Genomic DNA, 25,832 nt, shown 5'->3' on the forward strand with positions numbered 1-25,832 from the left:
ACTTTGACACAAAGCTTGACAAAGGAGTATTTTCTTATATGTTCATATCGAGAGCTCCCATATTGTACGATCGAAATCCATAATCCCTCTCTAAGTTATGAGCTCTAATATTAATTATCAAAAGACAAACATCTTACTACCTCGGTCCCACCAAATTATTTACGTTACTTTTAGGCACGCATTTTGAGACTCTTATAAAGTATAGTTCTATAATATATATTTTTCTTTAAAAATCCTGGAAAAAAGTTAGACGTTTGAACTTATATTCACAAAAAAAATATATTAAAAAAACGTTATCGAACTATACTTTATAAGAGTCTCAAAATACGGGCAAACAGTGAACGTAAACAACCTGTTGGGACGAAGGAAGTATATTTTCAGAGAATAAAAGATTTTATCCACTTTGTGAAGTCAAGTCCGTACATATTTATTTTTGAACACAACCTAGATCTACAACCTAGATCTAGGTCTTAATTTTAGACACAACGATTTCTTAATTAGATCCTTACTCTACCAGTCACTTTTGCAAGCAGCATCTTTGATAAACATGATTATTAGGATCGTCAATTTGGGATGGAGGGGATATATTTTATTATCTCTCTCATGTATGAATTCTATTCTTTTTATCAAAAAGTTTAGATCAATAGTTAGGAATTTCAAAATTATCAATATAATCCCCTACATAAATTTTATGTGCCTTACTAGCGTGGGAAGTTGGAAAATTATGAGAATTTTGATTGACAACATTTTGCAACATTCCCAGCCAGAATGGACAAATCAGGTCAGAAGTGAAAACAAGAGTAACACCAAACATATAGGACGACTTATATAAGGGTGAATAAAATAATCGTCCGAAATCACGACAAGAATCTGACACTGCCATAAGCTTGCTAGCATTTTAGTCTCCATAGGTTTGCGAGGAAGATGATGCAGCTCAATACATTATTAAGGCGTGAATTTGTTGATTCACATTTTGTATATGCATCTGATTTTAATGTCCATCAACTGACAACACTAATAAAGAGGAAACCCGGACAGGTTTGACATGTTACGCATCATAAATTACTAAAATATGCTGCATAAGATTAGAACAATCTTTTCTTGAAAAATTGTATATAAAAATTTCTTCCCAAAGAAAATGTTCGTAAAATATTATGCTCGGTTTGCACTCCTCCTTGCCAAAGAGCGTGTTTTACTAAGATTAAGATTAAAATTGTGATTTATTATTTAACGTGATTTAATGTAATAGGTTGGAGATTTAAAATATCTGTTGGAGTAATTTTGATTTATTTATGATTTATAAATTATTAAAAATATAATAATAAAAATAAAAGTGATTTATGAATAATTTTTATTAATAAAAGAAAAAAAAAATTATGTCACGGGAGAAAGTACTTCAAACTAACTTCTGATTTTAAATTAGTTTCTGACTTATTTCTGAATTTAAATCAATTTTTGTAACTACATAATTAGACATTTTCCAGCTTAAAATAACTTAAATCTCAGACAAACACACCTAAAATCTGTTTATGCAAGTTTTGTTGTGCCATGTGTAAATTATTTCTCGAAAGTAAATACTTGTGTGATATGTTTGAGGCGATACTATAAATGTATGACCGCATATAAACCTAATCGTATCTTTCAAATAAATGCATGACCAAGTTTTAAGTCAATTCAAAGCAATAAAGATTTGAAACTTAAAAAAAGAATTAAGACATTTAATGAATTTTCGGTTCAATACTTTAGAATTGGGTGGATATGAGTACTACTAATCGGTTGTTTTCGGAATTTACAGATGTAGTGATACTACGGTGCTTTCTAGCTTTTAGTGACGGGCCTAATTTTTTTACTGGCTCAAAAATTTGAAGGAAATTTTATACATAAATTTTAACGAATCATATCGCAAAATTTTCAAAAGCTCATTAATTTATTCTAAATCTACGTAATCAATCCAAATCTTGTAAAATCATATAAATTGCTCGAATATTTTCATATATTTTACAAGATTGTATCCATACAATCAACCCAAAATTAAATTCGACACAAGTGTTAAAAGTTAAAACATGCAAGTGCATGAATTCTACGAAATGCCAAGTGTTACATTACGTTTGTGTTGGTGCGCACGCTTGGGTTGTGACAGGTTGGAAGCGAGCTTAAGTGCATAAAAGATACGATGAGTGTGCGTTACACATCAGCTTACCCAATTCTAAAGCACTTTCTAACTAAAATCCCCGTAACATTTGGACTTACTGGAGATTACTACATTCCGTACGGCTTTTATTTTCATAGATTATGTGCACACACTGTTCATAACCGCTCGAAATCTCCCTCTATATCTCATCCGTTTTATTTGGCGGCACCAAATACGCTACTCTCGCTCACCACCTGCATCTTCTCTTCTTTTTTTTTTCTCCCTATATTTTTTTTTGAAATATATTTTTTACTTTTTTTTTGGGTCTCTTTATTCTTTGATTTTAGTTGTAATCTTGAAGACCCTGGTTGCTAAAAATCAGAAATTTTGATGTTCGAGGCTTGACTAAGTTTTATGAGTATGAAGAAAAGCTCTGAGACTTCTTTTTCTCTGCCTAGTCTTTTCTGTCATGAAGATGAGTCTTGTTTTAATGATAATTTCAGCTCTTTGTCTCAGTCGGATGATGAGTTTGTGCAAACGTTGTTTGACAAAGAGACCACCTTTGAATCTGGTTCCTCGGATTTTTCCAGAGAGCTGAAATGGGCTCGCTTGGATGCTATCAAGTGGACTTTCAATGTTGGTTTTCTTATTTAATTTTTTTATTTTCCATCTTTGATCAACTCTGGTTAATGGTTTTTGATGAAAGATTTTTGTTTTTGTTTGCAGACAAGGTCGATTTTTGGGTTTCATATCCGGACAGCCTATTTGTCATTGACATATTTTGATCAGTTTCTCTCAAGAAGATCCATTGATGTAAGCATTTCCACATGTTTTTTTGTTTGTTTTAGTGATGCTTAGATGGTAATGAATTGTTTTGGTGATTTCTTGATGTGTTAAGATTGAGAAAGTGTGGGCTATCAGATTACTGGCAGTGGCATGTTTATCCTTGGCAGCAAAAATGGAGGAAAGGAAGGTTCCTTTGTTAAGTGAGTATTATGTAGATGAATTCAATTTTGAGGGAAATATGATTCAGAGAATGGAGCTACTTGTACTGAATGCTCTGGAATGGAAATTGGGATTGATTACCCCTTTCGAGTTTATTCACTATTTGATCACCAAGTTCTTTGGATATTGTTCACCTCCTACAGACTTGGTGTCGAAAGCCATGGAATCGGTTTCCTCCATCATCAAAGGTGAAAATCTTGATATAATGAAGGAGAGTTTTTGATATAGGATTAGCATATGTTGTGCTAAATTATCCATTTTTCTTTGTTTGATTGATACAGAGATTAGTTTGATGGATCATAGACCATCTGTGATCGCTGCAGCTGCAGTTTTGGGAGCCAGCGATGAACGATTAACAAGAGCAGTTATGGAGCTGAAGATTGATATAATTGCCTCTTGGGGTTCTCTAGAAAAAGTGAGTATTGTTTCCTTTTTTTTTTCCTTCCAACTTTTCATTGGTGAATATGCTTGATTTAAGCAGCATTGCATATTGACAGGAACACATATTTTCTTGCCATAATTTATTGGTTGAATTGGAGATGGAAAAAAGCAAGACCCCGAATTCCTTGGTTTCGACTAATTTACAGATAAAACATTTGAGTTCATCTTCAGTCACTTGTGGAGGTGTTGGCACAAAGAGGAAGCTTTCATACAATGTAGATTCCGAAAACCAAGGTCCTTCGCAGAAAATCTTCCGGCAATAACTGATTGCTGTTCTTTGATTGATTGAATGGTTTGGTTAAATGATGATTATTGATCTAAATTACCTGCCTGATTGCATACTGAGTTTACAATAATCTACCAAATTATGGTATGATTTGAAGCTAATGAAGCTTCCATATTTCTACAAGCAACAAAATTGTCAAAGGGCTTGACAACCAATCAAACAGTGAAAGTTAGGAAACAGTAAATGAGTGGACAACTTTATAGTAGATAGTAATAAGGTAAAGAAGCTGACTAAAGTACTCCAAAAGCCAATTTTGAAGGAAGTTGAGGGCCAAAGAGAAGTTGACAAGGCCATTCAAGACTGTTTGTTTATAGTGAGTGATTATTCTGTGTAGTGTTTTGCTTTACTGATGAATTTTGCCAGTGCTCATCCACTATCAGCAGCTTTGGATTTCTTTTAATTATATATATATTTTTTATTTATTTTGTTTGATGTGGAGAAGGTGTATTTATCTTGATATGCACATTACTTTTTGAAAGGAGCTGGATGCTTCCTTTGTCTTTCAACAGGCTGAAAGCCAAGAGGATTGATTAAAGATATATAAGAGTTGTTTTTGTTTTACATATTTCTGTTCCGTTTGGACCATCAAAAAGTGCTTAAAAGTTGGAGAAGTTTGCAATTTATGTTTGAGTGTTGGCATTTGCTTTTCATAGTGGGGCTTCAGGCTTTCTCTTCTCCTTTCACTTATTATCATTTCTGTTATATTTCCGGGGTCATGTAATCATTAGGGGAATCGGATTATGAAAATCTCATGCTAAGTAAGAACATTAAGCTGAAATAACTTTTATGCTACGACTAATTCATAGCATTAGCAGTCGATACATAGATATAATCTGCATATTGCAGGAAGTCTGTGATCATGTTCATAATTATGCTTCCTAATGGAGATGCATCGGCTGCCCTACGCCCTCTTAAACCGACTCTATTCTAGGATGGGCGGTTTATATGGTACAGAAAGTGGTTCTGATATATGTTTCCAGATAGGAAGAACTCAACTAGTAGGATCATATGAAGGTCATCCTCCACATGCCCTCATAGTGATCATAGCTCCACCCAGCCTGGCAATGAACATATGATTTCACAGTTTCTGATACAAAACATTTATAGCCCCACTTGGACAGTTCTGATGGAATGCATGAGTAGTTAATTAGAATTCAGACCATTAGCATTCAGATCTTCCAGTAAAAGTTGCTTATAGGACTATCTGAATGGGATTATCTCTTGTCGTCTTGGGTTCGATTCTCGCTCATCTCGAGATTTGTTAGAACAGATACTAATTTGTAAGGCATATCAACCTGATTATTCAAAAATTATAGTGAGTGAAGGTCTAGATTGTGATCTGAAATTTTACATTGAACAAATTGAAAAAAGAATCTTCATTAAAGATCTCTGACAAAAAAAGAAAAAGAAAAAAGAATCTTCATTAAAGATGACAAGCAGTTGCCTATCAATAAGCTAACATCTTATGAGCTACAGCAGAACTAAAATCTTAAGAATTCTAAAACAAAATAGCTGGTAATCTGAAATTTTACATGACATTAATCAAAAAAGATAATTATCATTAAAAACTGACAAGCAGATGCATGTCAGTAAGCTAACATTACCAGAGTGACTGCCTCACAAATACTGCCATCAGGCAAATCTATCACACCAGCACCATTGCATTCTTCTTGGCAGCTAAACACTCTTACCTGGATTCCTTTTCACATGCCGAGATCAATCCTCTACATCGAAAGATATAAAAATACTGAAGGAGCTATGTCTTTTACATATTATAGGGGAGGGCAACATGTATTCTTCATTCTAGTTTCAGATGGTCCACTGGGATCAGTTTAACTACTGCAGCTATTGGCATGCCCACAAATCCAATGAATATGCTATAAGACCATTGCCCAAACGTGAGGGGGTATGTGTTTGCAAATGTACCCAAGAACTCAATTATAATGATCTGAAATACGACTGTAGCACTAAGAACGCTCACAAAAACGTTGTTTTGCAGCATACCCTTCAATACATCGATCCTTTCCATTTCCCGGGAGCTTATCTCATTGAAAACCTGCAAAAAAAATAAATCATAATATATTCAAACATTGGATAAAATGCCAAAAACATGCCAACTAGTCTTCACAAATTCACTGATTTTTGGGAGTGATATAGCCTATGGTTCAGTTAATAATACCGCGCCAGGACAATCAGCTGAACCAGAAACGATAAGTCACATACAAAATTCAAACATTTAACCATCCAGTTCCCAGAAAGCCAACACTGATTCTGTGATAAACTTTGCATATTCAAGAACATATTTAATTTGATTGTAGTTCACCATTTTACAGTGGAAGAGATGATTTTAAGATGTTACCTGACAAAAGACAAATGAGTTAAAAATAAGCGTGTTAAGTATTTCATCAGAATCAGGACCATCAAGACCAAATACTTCCTCTCCTTTTGCCTGGAGTAACCAGATGACAATGATCTGATATACAGATTGTCCAATAATATTCCTCCACATGACATTACTAATAAAATTCCCCTTCCTCCCGACTGGACTTCTCTTCATCAGCTCATCATTTGGAGGCTCCGTGGCTAAAGCAAGAGCTCCTAATGTATCCATGATCATGTTAACCCACAAAAGCTGAACAGCTGTGAGGGGTGCACTCCCTGGAGAAATCAGATGTGAAAGAACGGTAAAACCTTAAATTATTCTTTTTGGCTAATAAAAAGTTTGTAAATATGCTAAAATTTGCTTTAGTTAGTAGCTACTGAATTAATGTATTAAGAAAGGCAGGATCCTAACCTGTTACACAGGCTGAAGAAAAGTTAACAAGCAGTGCCACAACATTAACCGTCAACTGGAACTGCACAAACTTCTGTATGTTTATGTAAACTGAGCGTCCCCATTTAGCGACAGTCACAATTGTTGAGAAATTGTCATCCAGAATTATGACATCTGCACTCTCTTTGGCCACCTAAAAACAGAAAAATGATCCACATTTATATTTAATATATTAGTTTCATAGTTTTCCAATATAAATTTGTAGTACAAGCCACATCCTCATCGTGAATACATTTTGTTCTCAATGCTGTACATGGTAAGGTTTTTTTTAGATCATATGTTATTCACATGATGTATCACTATAGATATTTTATTATGCGAACCTCAGTTCCAGCAATTCCCATTGCAAGTCCAATATCTGCCTCGTGGAGTGCTGGCGCATCATTTGTGCCATCACCAGTCACTGCCACAACTTCATCAAATGTGGTTCTCAAGTGCTTAACCAGTGTATGCTTATCTAAAGGAGAAGATCGTGCCATCACCTGAATAAATAGAGTACAATTAAATAATTTTTTTTTCAATTTAGCTTAGTCTTGTAAAAAGTTGTTGCAGTACTACCTGGATTTTGGGAACTATATCATTCAATTCCTCAAGCTTCATTTCACGAAAGACTGGCCCTTCTATTGCAATGCCATGCTCATTGAGTATTCCACATTCTCTAGCTATAGCTTTTGCAGTATTTATGTTGTCTCCCGTAACCATCCTAACAGTCACACCTGCTGAACTACAAAGTGCAACTGATTCCTTCACACCTGGACGAACAGGGTCTTTTATGCCCACAATTCCTATACAGGTAAATCCCGAAGTTGGAATTGAGTCATTTGGATTAAACCCGTCTACTTGGCAATAGCCAAGACATAAAGTTCGTAGAGCCTCTCCAGCAAACTCATCAATTGTCGTTTTGAGATGGTTTAGCAACGCGTCATCAAGAGGAACCACCTCACCAGTTGAATTAATTACCTTGTCACAGGAAGCCAATACTATTTCAGAAGCTCCTTTAGTGTGAGCTCTTAGACCTCCTTCAGGAAGTTCAAGCACTACCCCCATACGTTTCTTAGTAGAGTTAAATGGCTCAACTTTAATGAGTTTAGGAGCTTCGCGCTCTGCCTGGAAATCTCCACCAAGCGACAAGGCAAACTGCAACAGAGCAGCCTCAGTTGGCGTTCCTAGTATCTCTCGTTTTCCTGCTTCATCAACCACAATTTCTCCACCTGTGTTGTTAAAAATTGATTGCAGTAGTATTTTTAATGTGGATCCCGGGATTTCAGAGGTCAGAGTAGTAGAGCTTCCTTCTGCACTCAAATCCTTGACATTTGTACATATGCACGTCTTGACAACAGTCATGCGATTCGTTGTAAGTGTGCCAGTTTTGTCACTACATATAGTTGTTGCAGACCCCATTGTTTCACAAGCTGCAAGATTACGGACAAGTGCCTTATCATTCATCATCTTCTGCATTGCAAAGGCAAGGCTCAATGTCACAGCCAGAGGCAAACCCTCAGGAACAGCAACAACAACAATAGTAACTGCTATAGCGAAATATTCCAACAATTCCAAAGCATCATCGCCTCTCCAGCTCAAGTAGGTTCCTTCATGCACTTTACGACTAATCATTTTTTGCACAAGCACTGCAAAAGTCACTACAGCAAAGAAAAGGCCAATCTTACCAATAATAGTGGCTACTCCATTGAGTTTTACCTGAAGTGGAGTCTCATCATCTCCACCCTCACTAAGAGTTGCCATAAGTTTACCCCATTGAGTCCTCATTCCCACTGTGGTAACTAGCATCTTGCATGATCCGTCCTGAACCTTAGTTCCAGACAACAAATAAGGATTATCATCGGTCACATGTATGGGCTCACTTTCTCCTGTCAGACTTGATTCATCAATAAGCATAGAAAAACCCGACACAAAGAGGCCATCTGCAGGGACTTGATCCCCAATTGCAAGATGCACAATATCGCCAGGAAGTAGCTCATATATAGACATTTTGTGCCTATAACCATTCCTTGTAACTTGAATTGAGATTTTCTTTTTCTCTTTATCTAAATCTCTGAACTGTAAAGATTGTCGATAGTCACTAGTGGCTGTCACAAACACCACTATCAAGATACTTGCAACAATTCCAAGGCCATCCTGCGCCCCATGTGGCCATCCTTCAGTGGCTATGCCAACAATCAAAGAAACAAAAGCACAAATTGCCAGGATCATGAGAGTCATGTCGTGAAGAGCTTCCCAAACAAAAACCCAGAAACTGCGGACCTCTTTCTCAGTAAATTTATTGATTCCAAAAAGCTCTTGTCTGCGCTCAAGTTTTGCTGTATCAGAAGGAAGGCCATTAGTGGTTGAGGTGCAGAGTTTTTCTGCAATTCCAGATACGCCACCATGAAATTTCAGTTTCTTCATGTCATGTCCCTCAACTATGGATCCCAATTCATCAGCACAAATCTGATAACCTGCTGCTTTTACTTCCTCAGGTACACTGTAGTCACTTGGTTTCATGCCTGTAAGAAGTTCCCTAGGACTTTCAGTTTGATACGCGATTTTAATCAAGAAATAAACAGACAGGGCTAAGAATTCAGACCTTGTATAAACTGAAACGCGGCCTTGGAAACCAGAACTGCAACCCTCAACTTTTCCTGCATTATGCAAGAACATCAAAACAGCCCTCTTAGTGGTGTGCAGACAACAATAAAAGGAATCAATGTAGCAATTTTAACAGGAAGCACAAGATAATTTATTTATTTAGCCTAAAACGGAAGTTCAAGATGATTGACTGGAGGTATCAAGAGAAATCTGCATTGACATTAAAATTCAAGATAACATGCAACATATTTGAACCAAAAGCAAGGAAAAGGCCAGTGCTGAAAGAAAGCATGACATAATTTTAAATATTGAATATACAATAATATGGAGAGCAAGGATGATAAAATATAATATGATCCTGGTAAGCCCTCGTAGGTTTGGGAAGAATCGGCCACTTAACATGACATCATAGCTCATACTCGCGGTCGTGATCCACTCTCGACCCAAAGATGGCTTTCCAGTGAGAGGGAATGTTACAATATAACATAATCCAGCTAAGCCTCCTCTTTTCGGAGAATTGGTCACTAGGATTAAAAAAAAGTTATATGGCAGCAAAATTATTTTAAACGAGAAGATGAAAAAGGAACCTGATTGGTACGACGCATGGCAGCAGCTTCGCTGCGCTTGGAGAGATTGGCAGTGTGACGAAACCTTCTCTTGGGATTCTTCACCATCCCGCACACATCTCTCCATCTCTGCAGAGTTTCCTCTGAGGAGTGCTTCGACTTGACTTGGTGGAAACTATTATTTATGTAGCTTTCCATTTTTCTTGATCCTTAACTCGAAAAACACAGAATAATAATAATGCTATGAGAAATGTGAGAGTGAGAGCTGGTGGAGTACGGCCACCATGAGGCAAAGAACAAGCCAAAGGGTGGAGAAGAGGAATGGTATGAATGGAAAAGGATGCATGGGATCCTAAAATAACTAAATCAAGCATGCAAGAAATGGTCTCACTTCTTTTCTCCTATTTCACTGCTGGTGAAGCCACCTAATTAACCTACCGAGATTTGGGTGGGGAATTTTTGATTTTTCATCTCCTCAAAAGGATTACAGAAATTAAAATTTGTATACAAAAAAATAAATCCTTATAGAATATTTACCGAATATACCAGAAATATCTTTTGTGATTTACCATCTTTTTAAAATATTTGTAAAAATATTAATTTTTAGAAAATATTTAGAAAAGTACAGTCTGCAAATAGATGCAACTTTGCTGCTGTGTTGCAAGTATGATATATCGGGTTGTAAGTACGTTTGCATATGATTGCATACAGTTTTGAAAAAGATATAACATTTTCACAAGAAAATTTAAAATTTGGACACTAACCCCAATCCTTATACCATTGTTATTACCTGTGGACTATTTTTTTTTTATTTCAGACAATAGATTCTCACAAAATAGTACATGGTCAATAGAAAATAATCGGAAGAGAATCAAAGGTTTCAGAAGACAATAATTTTATTTTATTTTTCATAAATTTATATTGCAATTATTTAGAATTTTCTATACTCAAAATTCATTACTAGAGTAAAATAGTGGAATTTTAGTTTAGGAAAATGTTATACCAAGAGTACTTTTGTTAAATCTATAGCAAAAGAAGAATGAAAAGACAAAAATGTCCCTTCATACACAATAAACAGCCGTGAAAAAAATTAATGTAATGGTAATTTGGTCTTTTAATGCTTTGTTACTCTGGAAATAAAAAAGTTCTGCAAATAATATTTCCCTTAGTTTATTAAATTGAAAATATTAGAACAACGCACATTAATCCATTGACCACACCCGAATAATTTCGATGCACAATATTTTTTATTTAAAAGGAAAAATTCTTATACCATTCTTATTGTGATCGGACTATTATTTATTTCATACAACAAATTCTCACAAAATAATAAATAACCAACAAAAATTTAATGAAAGAGAATCAAAGATTCTAGAAAATAATAATAATAATTTTATATATTCTGCTTTGTAAATTATTTAACGGTTATTCAAATTTTGCTATATTTAAAATTCATTATTGGGCTAAATTAATTGGAAATTTTTTTATTAAGATGAAAATATTGGATTGATCACACCCGAAATTAAGCAGATCATGTGTTCTTTCTATGTGAAAGACATTAGGGGGTGTATTGAATTGGGATTTTAAAGTAATTTTTTTCTTTCTATGAAATCCGAGGGTATTCGATTGATATTGTTTGAAATTCATTAAAATTTTGAGGTATTCAATTGGGATTTTAAATTATGCTACAAAACCTAGTGGTATTCAATTGGGATTTTAAATTATGCTTTAAAATCCGGTGGTATTCAATTAAGATTGTTTAAAATTCATTAAAATCTGGTGGTATTCAAATGCTGGTGGATTTTTTTGAATTTCATAAAATGATGGATTTTGTGGCATTCTTCCATGTATTTTAAGTTTTTTGAAATTCCATCAAAATCAATGGGATTTTGAAGCATTGCGCTTAAATCCTATCAATTATTCGACATTTTATCAAGAATCCGCACAAAATCAAAATCATATACAGTCTATTAAAATACATGGACTAAAAACAATTTATTAAAATCCTAATCGAATACACGTGTTTAGTTTGGACAAGAAAGAAGATTATTGAAATTTAGACGCGGAAACACTTTAAATATGTAACTTGATTACATATGAGGAAGTACCTTACGATAATCCGTAACAATAGTTGGCAGAAAAATAAATAAATCCATAACAATATCTTCAAATAAATATATCTTCACGAATTTGAGCATTTCGAAAATTTATAACCAGGTAGACGATTTATCCCATCATAATCATCTCATTTCAGTCGTAGCAAAAATAATACAAAATAGTAAAAACATCTCACTAATCACAAAAAATTATAATTAATTATCAATCATTAATTTATATATTTCCCATTAAGTAATTTAATTTATACTAATCCAAGTTAAAAATTAAAATGGAGAAATAGAAATGAGGAGGCACAATTTTTATTTGACAAATAATTAGAAAAATGAAGAAATAGACCGATATAAAACAAAAAGGGTAGATAGGTCCTTGGGCGCATCCGATTCGTAGGCTGGATCTTGAGCGAGCGAGCAAGCGAGCCAAACCACAGCCCCTGGATCTTGGAGCCACCACTAACCAGATAATCAAGTCGATCCAGAGATAAAACACTCCATCTCCTCCTCCTAATTCACTGCTCTAGCTTCTTTGTTTGTGTCAACCATGAGCAAAGGACCTGGTCTCTTCTCAGACATCGGCAAAAAGGCCACCGGTACTCCTCTCTCTCTCTCTCTCTCTCTCTCTCTCTCTCTCTCTCTCTCTCTCTCTCTCGCTCTCCCTCTCCCTCCCTCTCTCTCTCCATCTCTCTCTCTCTCTCCCTCTCCCTCCCTCTCTCTCTCTGTCGCTCTTTCGATCCCCTCACCCTCGATTTGTTAAATATAGTGCTAATCGCGTTGTTTCATCTTGCAGATCTGCTCACTAGAGACTATGTTTCCGATCAGAAGTTCTCGGTTTCCACCGCTAGTGATACCGGCGTGGTTTGTACTCTCAATTCTCTTATCATTTTATTTCTATTTTTTTTTGGATCTTCGAATGAGCGTACTCTGTTTGGCTTTATAATATCACTGGTTAACTAATCTATGTTATGTCAAGTATAAAATTATGTTAAGTAAAAAATGATGGAAGGATGTATTTGTGTGATTTATGTATATATCGAGTACATTTTTATTTTAAAACCTCTTGATATATGAAACAAATTTATGACTATATGTTGATTTGAACGCTGATTTTGTTTATTTGATATTTACTTAATTACAGTATTGAATTCTAGTTGAAGGATATTACTAATTCTTGTACTGCTTTTTATAGAATGCAACCAGAGTAGATGCTAGATTTGTATGTTAGGTTATAAGAAAGGATTTTAAAAGTCAAAATCCGTGTAAGGAGCGAGGGAAGTAGTAGTGGAGTAGTATATTATATATACAAGCACATTTGTGTGTTTTGAACAGCTTAAATCCTATCAAAACTAATATTAAGGATGCTGGAGGGATTGAAGGACGGATACAAATTTTAAGGATACCGGAGGGAGTGAAAGATAGGAATCCGTCCGTTCTCTTCATTTCAAAGGCCTTGTTGATTTATAAGGAAGCATGATATGCAATAAAATGACGGGATATGATTATGAAACATTAATATTTTGCATCCATCTAGGTTATGGTGATGCAATACGGCAGTTGTAGCAGATTTAAAATTATTACTTGAGTAGTTCTGCTGTGATATAATTTTGATGTTATCTTAAGATGGTTAATTTGATATTCACATGATCAATATTTAAGAGGAAGTTATTTGTCAACACCTCTGTCTACGAGTTTTAATCAAATGCTCTTGCAAAGAGCTCTCTGCGACTGAACCTGTTTGACTTGCCCAGTATATAACCAATGTTGTTTTGTCATTAATTTTGCATGGGAAGCTCTGCAAAATATCCTTACACTCCTTTGTTTCTCATTCCAAGTGACCGGTTGTCTGAACATGGGCTTTGTTTACCCTCTGATTTGAACTGCTCCTCTGTGTAGTACATTAATTTTTAACCTAGTTTTGGCTCACAATCATCTATTAATAAGTAATCACTTACTAGTCTGAAAAGCAGTGGTGACGTAACTAGGCGGAGCTGGATGAGTGGATGTTAGGGCAAGTTGGGAAGTTGGGAGAGTAGCCAATTGGGTTGTGATGAGTTGACTGATCAGTGACGCAGAGGTTGTGGATCTGAGTGTGTGGGTCATTGACTGGGTCAAGAAACCATCTTGAACTAGATTTGGATAAAAATAAACACACACACACACACACATAGAAAGATGTGTTTTGTGTGGGTTATGTTTAAATGATTAAATCCTTGTTTGGTAGATAATCCTTCTCATTTAGGCGTGGCTTTTGAAAGAAAATAAAGTAAACCTTGAAGTCGTTGCTCTTGAAATAGAAAGATAAAGAAAACACACTCGCAGCTTGCCCAATGAGGAGTTAAGATCATAATGGAAAATCCCTTCTTGTTGTTCTGTGTGTGTGTGTGTGTGTATGTTTATGTATATATGTACATGTGTGTGTGTGTGTGTGTGTGTGTGTGTATAGTGGGAGGGAGGGAAACCTTCAGTGGTTCTTCTTGAAGATAGACAGAAATACTTTTAGTCCTTGCCGCTTGTCATTAATAATTTTAAATGAGGCTATTCACGATGACTATAGATATTGTGTGGCAAATGATTATTTAGAACCTGATGACAACATATAATTATGATGGATATACTTAAATACGTAAGCTTTAGGACCACTTTGTTGTTTTATCTTATATTGTTTTTTGATATATTTTTATAGCTTCTGTCTCTCCACACAAATATCTAAATAATATATTTAGTTTCTGATTTTTGACTTGTCGACTAGCGAACAACTATCCAATGAGTTGTTGCCCTGTCAAGTTCCCTTGTCTACTTGCCCCGACTTACCGACGTAACAACCATGCTGGTTGTATAATTTTTTTTTTGATGCTTCGTTTGGTTTAGTATTACTCCCTCGTGATTTCATCTGAAAAGTGTACCCCTTCTGTTTTAGGTACTTACTTCGACTGCAGTGAAGAAAGGAGGACTATCAACTGGTGATGTCGCAGCACTATATAAATACAAGAATACACTAATCAATGTCAAGTTTGATACAGAATCTAACGTGGGTTGCTTGCTACTTCATTCTTTTTTATATAATTATTGGGTTTTATTTTTTACACGTATTAAGCTGCTTATTTGTTGCTCTATTGTGTTCAGATTGCAACAACTTTAACCATTATGGACATTGTTCCATCGACAAAAACTATTGCTTCTATAAAGTTTCCAGACTACAACTCTGGAAAGGTACATGTTTCAGCAAGTCTAAACTAGTACAACTGGCTGATTAAATTTGACATCCAGAAGTTAGTTTTACAGTGTATCCATTTTCTGTGTGCAGCTAGAAGTTCAGTACTTCCACCATCATGCAAACTTGACAACTGCTGTTGCGTTGAGTCAGACCCCTTCAGTTGATCTTTCAGCTACCATCGGCACCCCCACATTTGCCTTAGGTGCAGAGGCTGTTTATCAGACTTCTTCTGGCAAGTTCACAAAATATACTGCTGGCATAACTATTACAAAACCTGATGCTTGTGCTTCGATTATTTTGTAAGTAACTACTACTGTATTGTTGCAATAATTTAACATTGCTATTTCGTTTCTGGGTACTGGATATCTTTGGACTTTCTTCTCATCTGTTGCTCCTTCACTCTCATTCAGGGGTGAGAAAGGGGACTCAATAAAGGCGTCATATGTGCACCATTTAGATTCATCGAAAAGGAGCGCAGCTGTTGGGGAGATTAGTAGAAGGTTTTCAACAAATGAGAACACATTTACAGTGGGAGGGCTATATGCCGTTGACAGCCTTACATCTGTAAAAGCGAAGCTTAACAATCACGGGAAGTTGGGAGTGCTCTTGCAGCACGAGGTCATACCAAAATCCCTGTTGAGCCTTGCTAGCGAGTTTGACACCAAGGCATTGGACAAGACTCCAAAATTCGGCCTGGCCCTTGCTCTAAAACCTTGATGTGATTTTTCTGCCGAGTGGTCCTTTTTCTTGCTTGCAATTTTTGTCCGGGGCGCTCTCAAGAAGAGCATGCAATAAATAGTTGGCATATACATTTCTTTTTAGGTTCTCAGTTACTATGGTTATGTTGCTTTAGTAATTCATACCATTGGCCCTTTTCGCAATTCCTTGTTTCTGTTTTCCCCTTACCGGAGGCATTTGAGATATATGCACATTCTGCTTTAATTTAAGGTGATTTACCTTTGATTTTCACATTTTGCTCGTCACTTCCATTCAATTTTTTTTTTCCTAAATAAGGCTGGTACATGGTATTCCTCTTCCTGTTTTACCACCCAAACATAGATCATAGATGGGCCACTGCACAAGTACACAGTGTGGCTCTTATTGCTGTACTCTTTTTATTGTTGGTCACTCCCTAGCCTACTATTGATACCCAAATTCCCGGCTTCATCAATGCTGAGTTTTTTTAAAATCAAGGAATTTAGACATTTAGTCGCAGGATAAATGTTTTTATTAACAAAATTTCCCAAAGAGATTATCGGCCAGGCTAGGTTATTTTTTCATATTAAATTTAAAAACCAAATAATTATGGAAAATGAGTTGAAATGATGTAAAATGGAGCAGTAAAAGATTTAAAATTCAAAAGAGGGGGAGGAAGTGAAAGGGGAATTAGAGGGAAGGTAGCCATAAATAAGGGTGGCATTAATGAATCCTCACATGCATGCAATGAATGCACTTACCAAAAACCATAGAGATACCATCAGTAACCCCCCAATCCATTCCAATCCCAATTCTTGCAATGCATTTATTATTTAAGTTTGGGGTTTAGTGTGTTTTTCTATTTACCACTTTCAGACAAATCCTCCGACATCATTCCTCGATCTCATAAACAAATGGAAGAGGGAGCAGTGCAGTCCCCCAAGAGCAACATGCGGCGGAAATGGCCACACTTAGGGGCAGTCGAGACCATCTATGAGGAGGAATCAGAACATGATCAAGAACAAGACGACGATGATGACGACGATGATGAAGATTGCACGGATTCCACCCCTTCCGATTCGATCATCACCTCCCCTCCCACCTCCCTCCATTCTGCTGTCAAAGCATGGTAAGTTTTTCTTCACATTATTAGTAATTTCTTGTTTTTTTTTTTTTAATTTTTTGCTCAGTGTGTTACAGTAAAATTGAATCATTCATTTCCGCATTTTAATATATCCTGCTCGTATAGCATAAGGAGAAATATTTCTACATTAAGTGGTAGGATGATTGTTAAACTCACTGAAACAATTAGATTGTATTATTAGCAATTATCCTTTATTTGAAGGCGTGTTATGTTTGAGTAAATCCAAAATAAGATAGTACTATAAAGCCAAAATTTGGAAGGCGTCCAAAACTAAATAATTATGCATAAGTTAAAATGAATTTTTGTACTAACTGATCAACGAGTTTGGTTCATAAAAATTATAAGAGAAGTGATACCTTTCCAACGAAATTTTTTGTAATTTTGAATGTTTCTTATGTTGTTAATAATATTTCAATAGTGTAATCTTGTCATTGTTTTTTTTTGGATTAAATTTTCATTATACTAAATAAATTTCACATTTTTTGCCAAGTACTCTTTACAGAAGCAAGTGTCTCCCTTCTTTTAGTAAATGAAACTTTCTTCTTCAATAGATGTCTTGGACACATTATCAAATAAAATAATACCAAAAATTGAGTGAAATTTAGTCATGGTAGCTCATTTTATTAATGACAATTTGGAAAGATAATATGCAGTACATAATAATAAAATAATGATAAGTGGTCAAAAATCAATCTTTAAATATTATGTTAAATTTTTAGTTTCCAAAATTCAGACCCATAAACTTTGATTGTTACCTTATCAGTAAATGCCTCCAAAGACCAGATTGACTGAAATCTTTAGATACTGTGTTAATTCTTTGTTACTGTACTAATTTTTTACTTAACTAAAATTAGACCACAAATATTGATTGTTAAAGAGCAATTTATGAAGATACAATTGACTTGCGTTTCTCCTCATTGTATTAAAAGAGCTCTGGCAATGTACTGATCTATGCAGGACTATGGCAAAGGAGCGTGAAACTGATGTTGCAATACATGTTCAAGGTTCTTGTTTTTGCTTGCACAAGGTATGTAATATATTTACTACCAGTTTGATGATCTTCAAAAATGTGTCTATTCTTTTGTAGTTAAAGATGATTAATGTATATGCTTATTTCGCTTATTTTAGATCTGAAATGTGATCGCCGTATGATTTTGTATTATTGTTGGGCGTTATAATCCAACCATACATCATGTTGTGGCCTCAATAAGGGAAAAATTAGCTTATAAGTTTAAAAATGTATGTATTTTTCACCACAAAAGCTACTTCTAATACCTCAATATGGTAACATGGTTTTTGCCATATTAAACGTTCATCTCAAATATTCTTTCAGCAGCCGTGCATGGATGTGTTTTGCTTATCACATAGATGTTTAACTACAGGTGATACACAGCACACACCATCGCTCTGAAGCCTGATATTCCACGCAATGAGGGTCTATTCTTTCCTTCCAACTTTTACATATTTTGTACATACAAAACCTTGCACAGTTCTGGTATCTGGTATCCCGAACTTATGTTTTGAATTGGTATCTTTAGTTTTGTAAGAAGAGCCAGTGTTATAAATATTACCATTTACCACCACATCTAAGCCAGGTTTCTGGAACTGAAATATGCTGTTACTATTGTCGACTCGTACAAGCCCTTTCCACATTCAAAATCATCTGTTTGTTTTGGGAGCTTTAGGAATAAAACGTTTACTTTTATAAAAGTTGATATACTTAGTCATATTGGGTGAGCTCTCAAAAGAATCAAAAGGTAGGAGCCTGCAGCTTAATAATAGCAACGTGTTCTTGGAAGGCTGATTGGTATATACGACAACATTTTCTGATACACGTGTATAGCGCAACATACAACTACAAGTATAATCTGGCAGGTTAAGACGTTAAGACGGGATATGCTAATTCTTGTAATTTTTGGAAATTTAAAGATCAACTTTAATACCAAAGATGATCCTACAGCTATCATGAAAAGCTGGTATGTCTAGCTGTGTAGGACATATAAACTGTCAAGCTAAAGGTGAAAGGAATGCAAATATAAAGTTAGTGGTCTCAAAAGTTAAATTATTATTGACTACTGCTGTAACCTTTCTCTGTATGAGCATGGATCTATATAATTTACGACTCATCTGCTTCTTCACAGGAACCCCTTACGTCCAAGAGTAGTTACCTGAAACGCCTCTTGAAAGAATCATGCCGAATAACAGTCTCCCCTCCGTTAAATATAACAGCAAAAACATTTGAACTCATTGCAGATTACTGTTACACCGGAGCCATTGTCATTACTCCTGTCAACGTTGCCTCTCTCAGAATTGCAGCCGAATTGCTGGAAATGTCAAATGTAGATGATGGAGCCACCAAAGGCGAGAATTTGCGCCAGAAGACTGAAACATATTTCCGGAGAGCCATTGCTGTTAACAAAGAATATGCATCCATTGTTTTACGGTCCTGTCTTTCACAGATGCCTGAGGCAGAGACATCAGCTAATCTTGTGAGCAAATGTATTGAAGCATTGGCTTTAGTAGATGACAGAGATAACGTTGTAGATTATCTCCAAGATATTAAAACAGTGCACTGTGAAGATTTTCGATTAATTGCAGAATCCTTGTACAAGAAGTTAACTAGGACGGAGGGGCAGGACTTGTTATACCGAATCGTTGATCTTTATTTTAAGGTAAACATTTATCTTTAACAGAATCATATCTTTCTTGGTATAACGTATATACATATATCTCAAATATTTTAGTTTATAAGCACAAGGAGAGGATAAATGTGAATACGATGAACACATGACCTTGTTGCTGGGGGTTTAGGGCCTCATCCTTTATAAAGATAACATATAGTTTATATACATCAAGTCCCCATAAATTAAATTTCGACACCCCAGGGTCCTTCCTGCTCATTACCTTGTTACGTTCTGCTTATATACATGGAAATATATGTTGATGATAACTGTAATCTGCAATTTTTACTGCAGGAGTACACTGGGAACATAACAGATGAACAGAAAATGGGAATATGCAATTACATAGACTGCAACATTCTCTCCCCTCAGCTCCTCGTGCATGCAGTTCAAAATCCTAGACTGCCATTAAGGTTTGTTGTTCAGGCAATGTTCATCGAGCAGCTAAACACTCGTCGCACAGTCATATCTGCTGCAAACAACCATGAAATCAAGAGAACTTATTATGAGAGTCCAGAGTCAGATACCCTGGGTGCATTACTCCAGCGTGACGCTGCACTACGCCAAGTGGCTCAACTGAAATCAGCAATGGATGCCACAAGCTCGCGCATTCAAAGCCTGGAGAAAGAACTAAGTGTAATGAGGCAAGTTGTTCAAGATAGCTCTGTGGTAGCAAGTAGTCAGATTGATTCTGGTAGATCTGCGAGCTTTAGGCTGGATTTGGAGAGGAAGGTGGGGAGAGGACAAGCAGGATCGGCTTCTGCATTGAGTTACCGTAGTTTTAGAAGGAAAGAGAGGAAAATCTCAGATGAGGAACAAAGTTGGGGTGATAGTAGCAGCATCACAAAGGCTGAGCAGAAGAATCTTGGAAGAAGGTTGATGAACGGATTGAAGAGTGCGTTCGGTGTAGGGACCTCTAACAAGAAGAATACTTCCCAGACAAGCGGTGGGAGCAAAGTGGATGGAGGCATTGGAAGAGAAGGTGAATATAAAAATTTGGAGATTTTAATGTGATAAAAATATCTACCTGTTCACCAGCAGTTTGTCTGGTACCTAGTTGCTGCGCTTCCTCTTTTTTCTATTTCTATTGATTTATTACTTTATCGTTTTGCACACACTTGTTGTGTGTAGATAATTGCTTGAGAGTCGTCAGTCGAGACAGATTCAGTCTAGGTAGTAGAGTTTGAAGCTTCATGCACCCAGACATTTTATGTTTTGATCATCTTTTACCCCCTAATACAGTGGAGGCAGAAGTTGTGTTTAACCTGGCATGCGTTGATTTTGAATAATTATTAGGTTGTGTTCACTTGAATGGAATGGAATGGAGACAGAACGAAACGAAATTTGTACCATAAATTAGGGATGATTAGAGAACTTGTGTATAATTTTCATTCTTTCAGTCATTTATTACAACTATTTGAACCTGAAATCTAACCTACATATTTTGGAAGGAATGTTCATTCTACTCCTCATCATGTTTTCATGCAATCTTAATTCTAAGTAATTTAAACTCACTCATATATGATCACTATCGTCTCATATTTTCTTCTTTGATCATAAACGTTCTTTATAATTTTCCATTTCATTCTCCCCTTATTCCATTCCGTCCAAGTAAATACAATCCTTAGTTTTTTCTTCTTCACTAGTTCCCAGAGAAACGATTGCAGCAGTAAGCAAAGAGAATAATACTACGGGACAGAGTCTTTCTTGACCGTATAAAGATTGATCTGTAGTAATCGTATTCACATCTGATGTTGAAATGTGTGGTGGTTCTGGGCGCTATGCAAACGGTGGTTCAGATTTGCTGTCACTACAAGCGTGCGCATCTTTCTTATCTTCAATGAGAAATGTAAACCTCTGGTTAATCACCACTACGGGTAAACAAGTAGCTTTCACAAATTTCCTTTCAGTGCTTCAAACGTTAAAGTATTACAGGACAGAGGACAGAGTCCTTCTTCACCGTATAAAGCTGTTTTTTCCTAAATCACGAGGAGTTTTGAATTCCATGCCAAAGAGTCGGTGATTGTTGTATTTCACATCTTTAGCAGCGTCTAGTTTTTTCTCTCATGCCTATTTTTTTAACTATTCATTACTTTTAAGAGAAAAGATCTCATTTATAACAATTTTCACGAGTAATGTCCAAAATATCATAATTGTGAGAAATGACCAGAAATATCATGTATTGACGTAGGATAATCCGGCATTTTGAATTTTTGAAAAAAAATACTAAGTTGTATTATTTTTAGGTTTGAAAATCACTACACTACATTATATGATGTTGACGTTTTAGAGTGAAACACTACATGAAATAGTATGATGACTTCAAAACGCTAGACGAGCCGAAGTTAAAGAAGTGAAAGAGGGATGAACGTCGCACGTTCTCATGTTTGCAAGACGGTATTTAGACCATCTTCTCCGATAATGATATTTGGGGCCTTATCCCTGATAAATATAATGGATCAGGTAACACCCACCGATATCATTTAAGATTTTATCATCTTTAGTTTCTCACTGGCTCATTGTATGTAACCCTTGGAAGTGGGTTGCAATGTAATTTCAAGGAACAGCGCTGTGGCAGAGTTGGTATCTGAAATCTGACATGAAAATTGTTCTCATCCTTGATGGTGATAGTGTTCGGCATGATCTAGACAGTGACCTCTCGTCTCGAGACGTTCGACAAATCGGGATCTGTTGTCAATCCCATCCCTCTATTCATGGCAGATGATGTGAGAAGTGAAAACTTCACTCAGGCAAAGCTTTTTCCAAGTGCTGGAGTACTTATTTCCTTTGCTATGTTTGAATATCATGCACAAACACTGGTTGTCGATACACAATATTGAATGCGTATAAGGACCTCTAAGAGAAAGTAAACTACAAGTCCATTACTATGAATGCAATACAAGAACCTAAGAATGTTTCCTACAATTATCTCAACTATATGTATAATCTCAAATTTTGCTCGAGTTGGTTTTTGGTGATGCTCGAGTTAGATTTTATAGATTTATTCTTGCAAACCCGATGTCCGGGTGACACCCTTTTATTTGAACAAAAAGAGTAAACTACAAAGTGTGTACTTGAAGTATGCAAGTTATGCATTTTGTGTACCTGAACTATCAATTGTGCATTTTGTGTATCTAAAGTTTGAATTTTGGTGCAATTAGTGTACTGCCGTCAACTTATAGTAACGGAGTTAACCAGGAGAAGAATGAGCGTTGATGTGAATGTTTGTTCTGCACGTTGTCCAACACCGAGTAAATATTTATATTTCGTTTAGGCATTGATAGACTTTCTAAAAAAAAATCTATCACACGATATAGGGACCGTTTGGGTGAGTTTAAAATAAGTGCTTCTTGCTTAAAATAAAAAAGTGAAGTAGAAGTTAGAAATTAGTTAAGGCTTATAAGTGATTAAAGTGTTTGGAAAAAAGTAGAAGTCGTGAAATAAAAGCTAGAAATCCTAGCTTTTTATAAGTGCTTCTCGACTTTTTACGCAAACGGTACGAATAAGTGCTTCTAACTTAAAATTCCAGAAGCGGGGCTTAAAAGCCCCCGCCAAACACCCACATAAACTCCTAAAATTTGAATTGCAACCACCTTTTTATTTTTGTTTTTATGAAAATAATAATTTTATGAATTTTCTTTAATAAAAACGAGATACGATTATTTAAGTATTTCTATTAAATACTCTTCCCTCCATTTCAATTTACATGTCCACTTTTGAAAAAAAAAATCATTTCAAATTAATTGTCCACTTCAACTTTCAATGCAAAATCATATTTCCAAAGTCAATTCTACTCCACATATTTCTTATTTATATTTCCTAGAAAAACCTCATACCACATATTATGGTCATTTAATGCAATTAATTTAAAAACAATCACTTTTCTTAAACTATGTGATTTTTTTTAAAGTGGACATGTAATTTAAAACGGAGGGAGTATTAAAATTGAAATACAGAAGAAAAAATACGATCCAGGCGATATTTGCGCCCTCTTTAATTTATAACAAATTCTAATGAATTATTTTAATAATAATTATAAATATTTAAGCATTCCAATTGAAATATATTTTTTCAGATCAATTTTTCAATTTTTCCTTCTCGGCCTTTCACCTGCATTGCCCTTCAATAATTAAGCTTCATTTTCAATGACGCACGGTTGTAATCGCGTACAGTTTTAATTGCTATACAAATTTTCATTTATTGATTAAGTATTTTATATTTTATAATAATTATAGACTTTAAATTAAAATGAAAATATATTTTATATATCCTAAAAATAATTTATGTGATATATAATTTTTCAATAATATAACAAGAGTTCAATATATTACTAAGTACAAATATTTATGTAATTTTAGTTAAATTTTAATTTTGATATATAAGAAATTGATGATATAAAACTTCATGTAAATAGATATATTTTTGATAAATAATATTATGTCCAATTAATTAATTTAAAATAATCACACGGTAATATTTTTTACTAAAGTACGTACAGTCGAGTCAAGTGATCTCTGGCTGGGAATGGCCGCATGGCAGGAGATAAAAAGAGGAAAGCAAAAGCTAGCACCGTAGAGTTAACGGAGGTACCAAAACTTAACGGAAGTACACTCATTGCACATATTGGCTTAGTTCAAGTACACAATATGCACAATTGATAGTATAGGTACACAAATCGCATAACATGCATAGTTGAGGTACACACTTTGCAATTAACTCGAACAAAAACGATATCTATAATCTGTATGGGTCTAGTTACCTGTTAAAAATTTGTGTGACTTTATTTCCGCCTGAGGCTGAGTCACAAAAACCATCGTACCAAAAAGGACTAAAATCATCCGGTGCTTCGCAATCACAATCTATATCAAACTTGTTTATCATCATTACCAAGTTCTTCACTTCAGATTTATGGTTGAATTATCAGTATTCATGATGCAGTACTTCAAAACACTGCTCCTCCACCCTTCTCCACTTCCATCACTCGGCACAAATTAAAACAGAAACACATCACACACGTACAACAACAAGTTCGCGTTCTATAAATTACAAGTAGCAAGAAGACCAAGAGAGCCAAGAGAGAGCTGTTGAGTTACAGTCTTACACAGAGACATAACAGCAAAAAAGTGACAGAAAATTACAAAGTAAACATGTAAGATGATCAAGCTACTAATAAAGAAGTGAGGGTGGAATCCGTGGGGTGACTATACATGAAGCTGTCGTAGCAGAAAGCCAGAGCCATGGTGAAAGACCTCAACGACGAGGCCACCACATCAAACACCAAGTTGAAACGCTGCTCCATTAGACCCCAGAGCGTGCATATCCCGTTCGCAACCATTGTCAACAACATTGCCATCGCCTGATGATCACTTTCAAAACCTTTTTTCTATTATTATTATTTTTTTGATCTTAAACTGATAACTTCAACTTTGTTATTTCTTTGCATCTCATGCGCTCTGGTTTTTTATACTATCTTTGTTAGAGGGCCTTTAATGCCAGTTTTGGAAGTTTGTCAATTAATTTCTTCTTTTATCATCAGCAATCAGCAATTTAGTGAGTTTGTAATTTATTCACCCATGTCTACGTAATGTAATATTTTATTTATTTATTTATTTATTTTTATCATTAGATAATGGCAGCAATTTAATAGCAACACAAATATATTTACCGATATTTATGTGGCGACTAGAACATTTGATGAGGAAAAAAAGTCCTCCGACTTCTGTTAAAACTTAAACACTTTGATGTAAAATGATAGCGACCCTGGTACCTGGTTTCCAGCTTATTATTCTGTTTATTAAAGTGATACTTCCACTTATTATTTTTAAAATTTCTTTTTTTTTTAATAAATAAAAATATAAATTATAAATTTTAATTCAGATTTTTTTTTAAAAAAAATAATAAGTGCAAAAAGTTAAAATGACAACTAAAAAGGGACGGACGAAATATATAATATATAAAATTCACAGACGAGATTTCATTTATAGCACATTACAAATTGTGATTGTTTTCATAGACAGAAATTTTATTGTATGTTTATCTTTTTAATCTGATTTATCACATTACAAACTGCTGCGATTGTTATCCCTCCATCCCAAATTAGATGACCCCGTTGACGGGCACACAGTTTAAGGTTCTTTG

At 35.2% G+C, this 25,832-nt stretch overlaps 4 protein-coding genes across 4 annotated transcripts; 3 read left to right on the forward strand and 1 right to left on the reverse strand.

Annotated features, from left to right (window-relative positions):
• Positions 1-2,362: 2,362 nt before the first annotated feature.
• LOC108195373 (cyclin-D5-1) lies at positions 2,363-4,295 on the forward strand. Its single transcript, XM_017362334.2, has 5 exons — positions 2,363-2,767; positions 2,858-2,944; positions 3,030-3,324; positions 3,418-3,551; positions 3,634-4,295. Exons 1-5 carry the CDS (start codon positions 2,546-2,548, stop codon positions 3,838-3,840), a joined length of 945 nt encoding a protein of 314 aa, XP_017217823.1. The 5' UTR covers positions 2,363-2,545; the 3' UTR covers positions 3,841-4,295.
• Positions 4,296-5,267: 972 nt separating this feature from the next.
• On the reverse strand, positions 5,268-10,176 carry LOC108195474 (calcium-transporting ATPase 2, plasma membrane-type). The gene is made up of 7 exons (XM_017362437.2): positions 9,870-10,176; positions 9,281-9,335; positions 7,255-9,200; positions 7,020-7,178; positions 6,658-6,829; positions 6,223-6,521; positions 5,268-5,919 (listed from the first exon to the last, which is right to left on the reverse strand). The coding sequence occupies exons 1-7, from the start codon at positions 10,044-10,046 to the stop codon at positions 5,662-5,664; spliced, it is 3,066 nt and encodes a 1,021-aa protein (XP_017217926.1). The 5' UTR covers positions 10,047-10,176; the 3' UTR covers positions 5,268-5,661.
• Positions 10,177-12,303: 2,127 nt separating this feature from the next.
• On the forward strand, positions 12,304-16,142 carry LOC108196311 (mitochondrial outer membrane protein porin 2). Its single transcript, XM_017363542.2, has 6 exons — positions 12,304-12,552; positions 12,750-12,817; positions 14,877-14,987; positions 15,083-15,169; positions 15,264-15,472; positions 15,584-16,142. The coding sequence occupies exons 1-6, from the start codon at positions 12,504-12,506 to the stop codon at positions 15,888-15,890; spliced, it is 831 nt and encodes a 276-aa protein (XP_017219031.1). The 5' UTR covers positions 12,304-12,503; the 3' UTR covers positions 15,891-16,142.
• Positions 16,143-16,662: 520 nt separating this feature from the next.
• Positions 16,663-20,958, forward strand: LOC108196310 (BTB/POZ domain-containing protein At3g49900). Its single transcript, XM_017363541.2, has 4 exons — positions 16,663-16,998; positions 17,971-18,040; positions 19,155-19,685; positions 19,989-20,958. Exons 1-4 carry the CDS (start codon positions 16,784-16,786, stop codon positions 20,706-20,708), a joined length of 1,536 nt encoding a protein of 511 aa, XP_017219030.1. The 5' UTR covers positions 16,663-16,783; the 3' UTR covers positions 20,709-20,958.
• Positions 20,959-25,832: the final 4,874 nt, after the last annotated feature.

This window comes from Daucus carota, chromosome 7, assembly GCF_001625215.2.
Source record: "Daucus carota subsp. sativus chromosome 7, DH1 v3.0, whole genome shotgun sequence".
NCBI lineage: Eukaryota > Viridiplantae > Streptophyta > Magnoliopsida > Apiales > Apiaceae > Daucus > Daucus carota.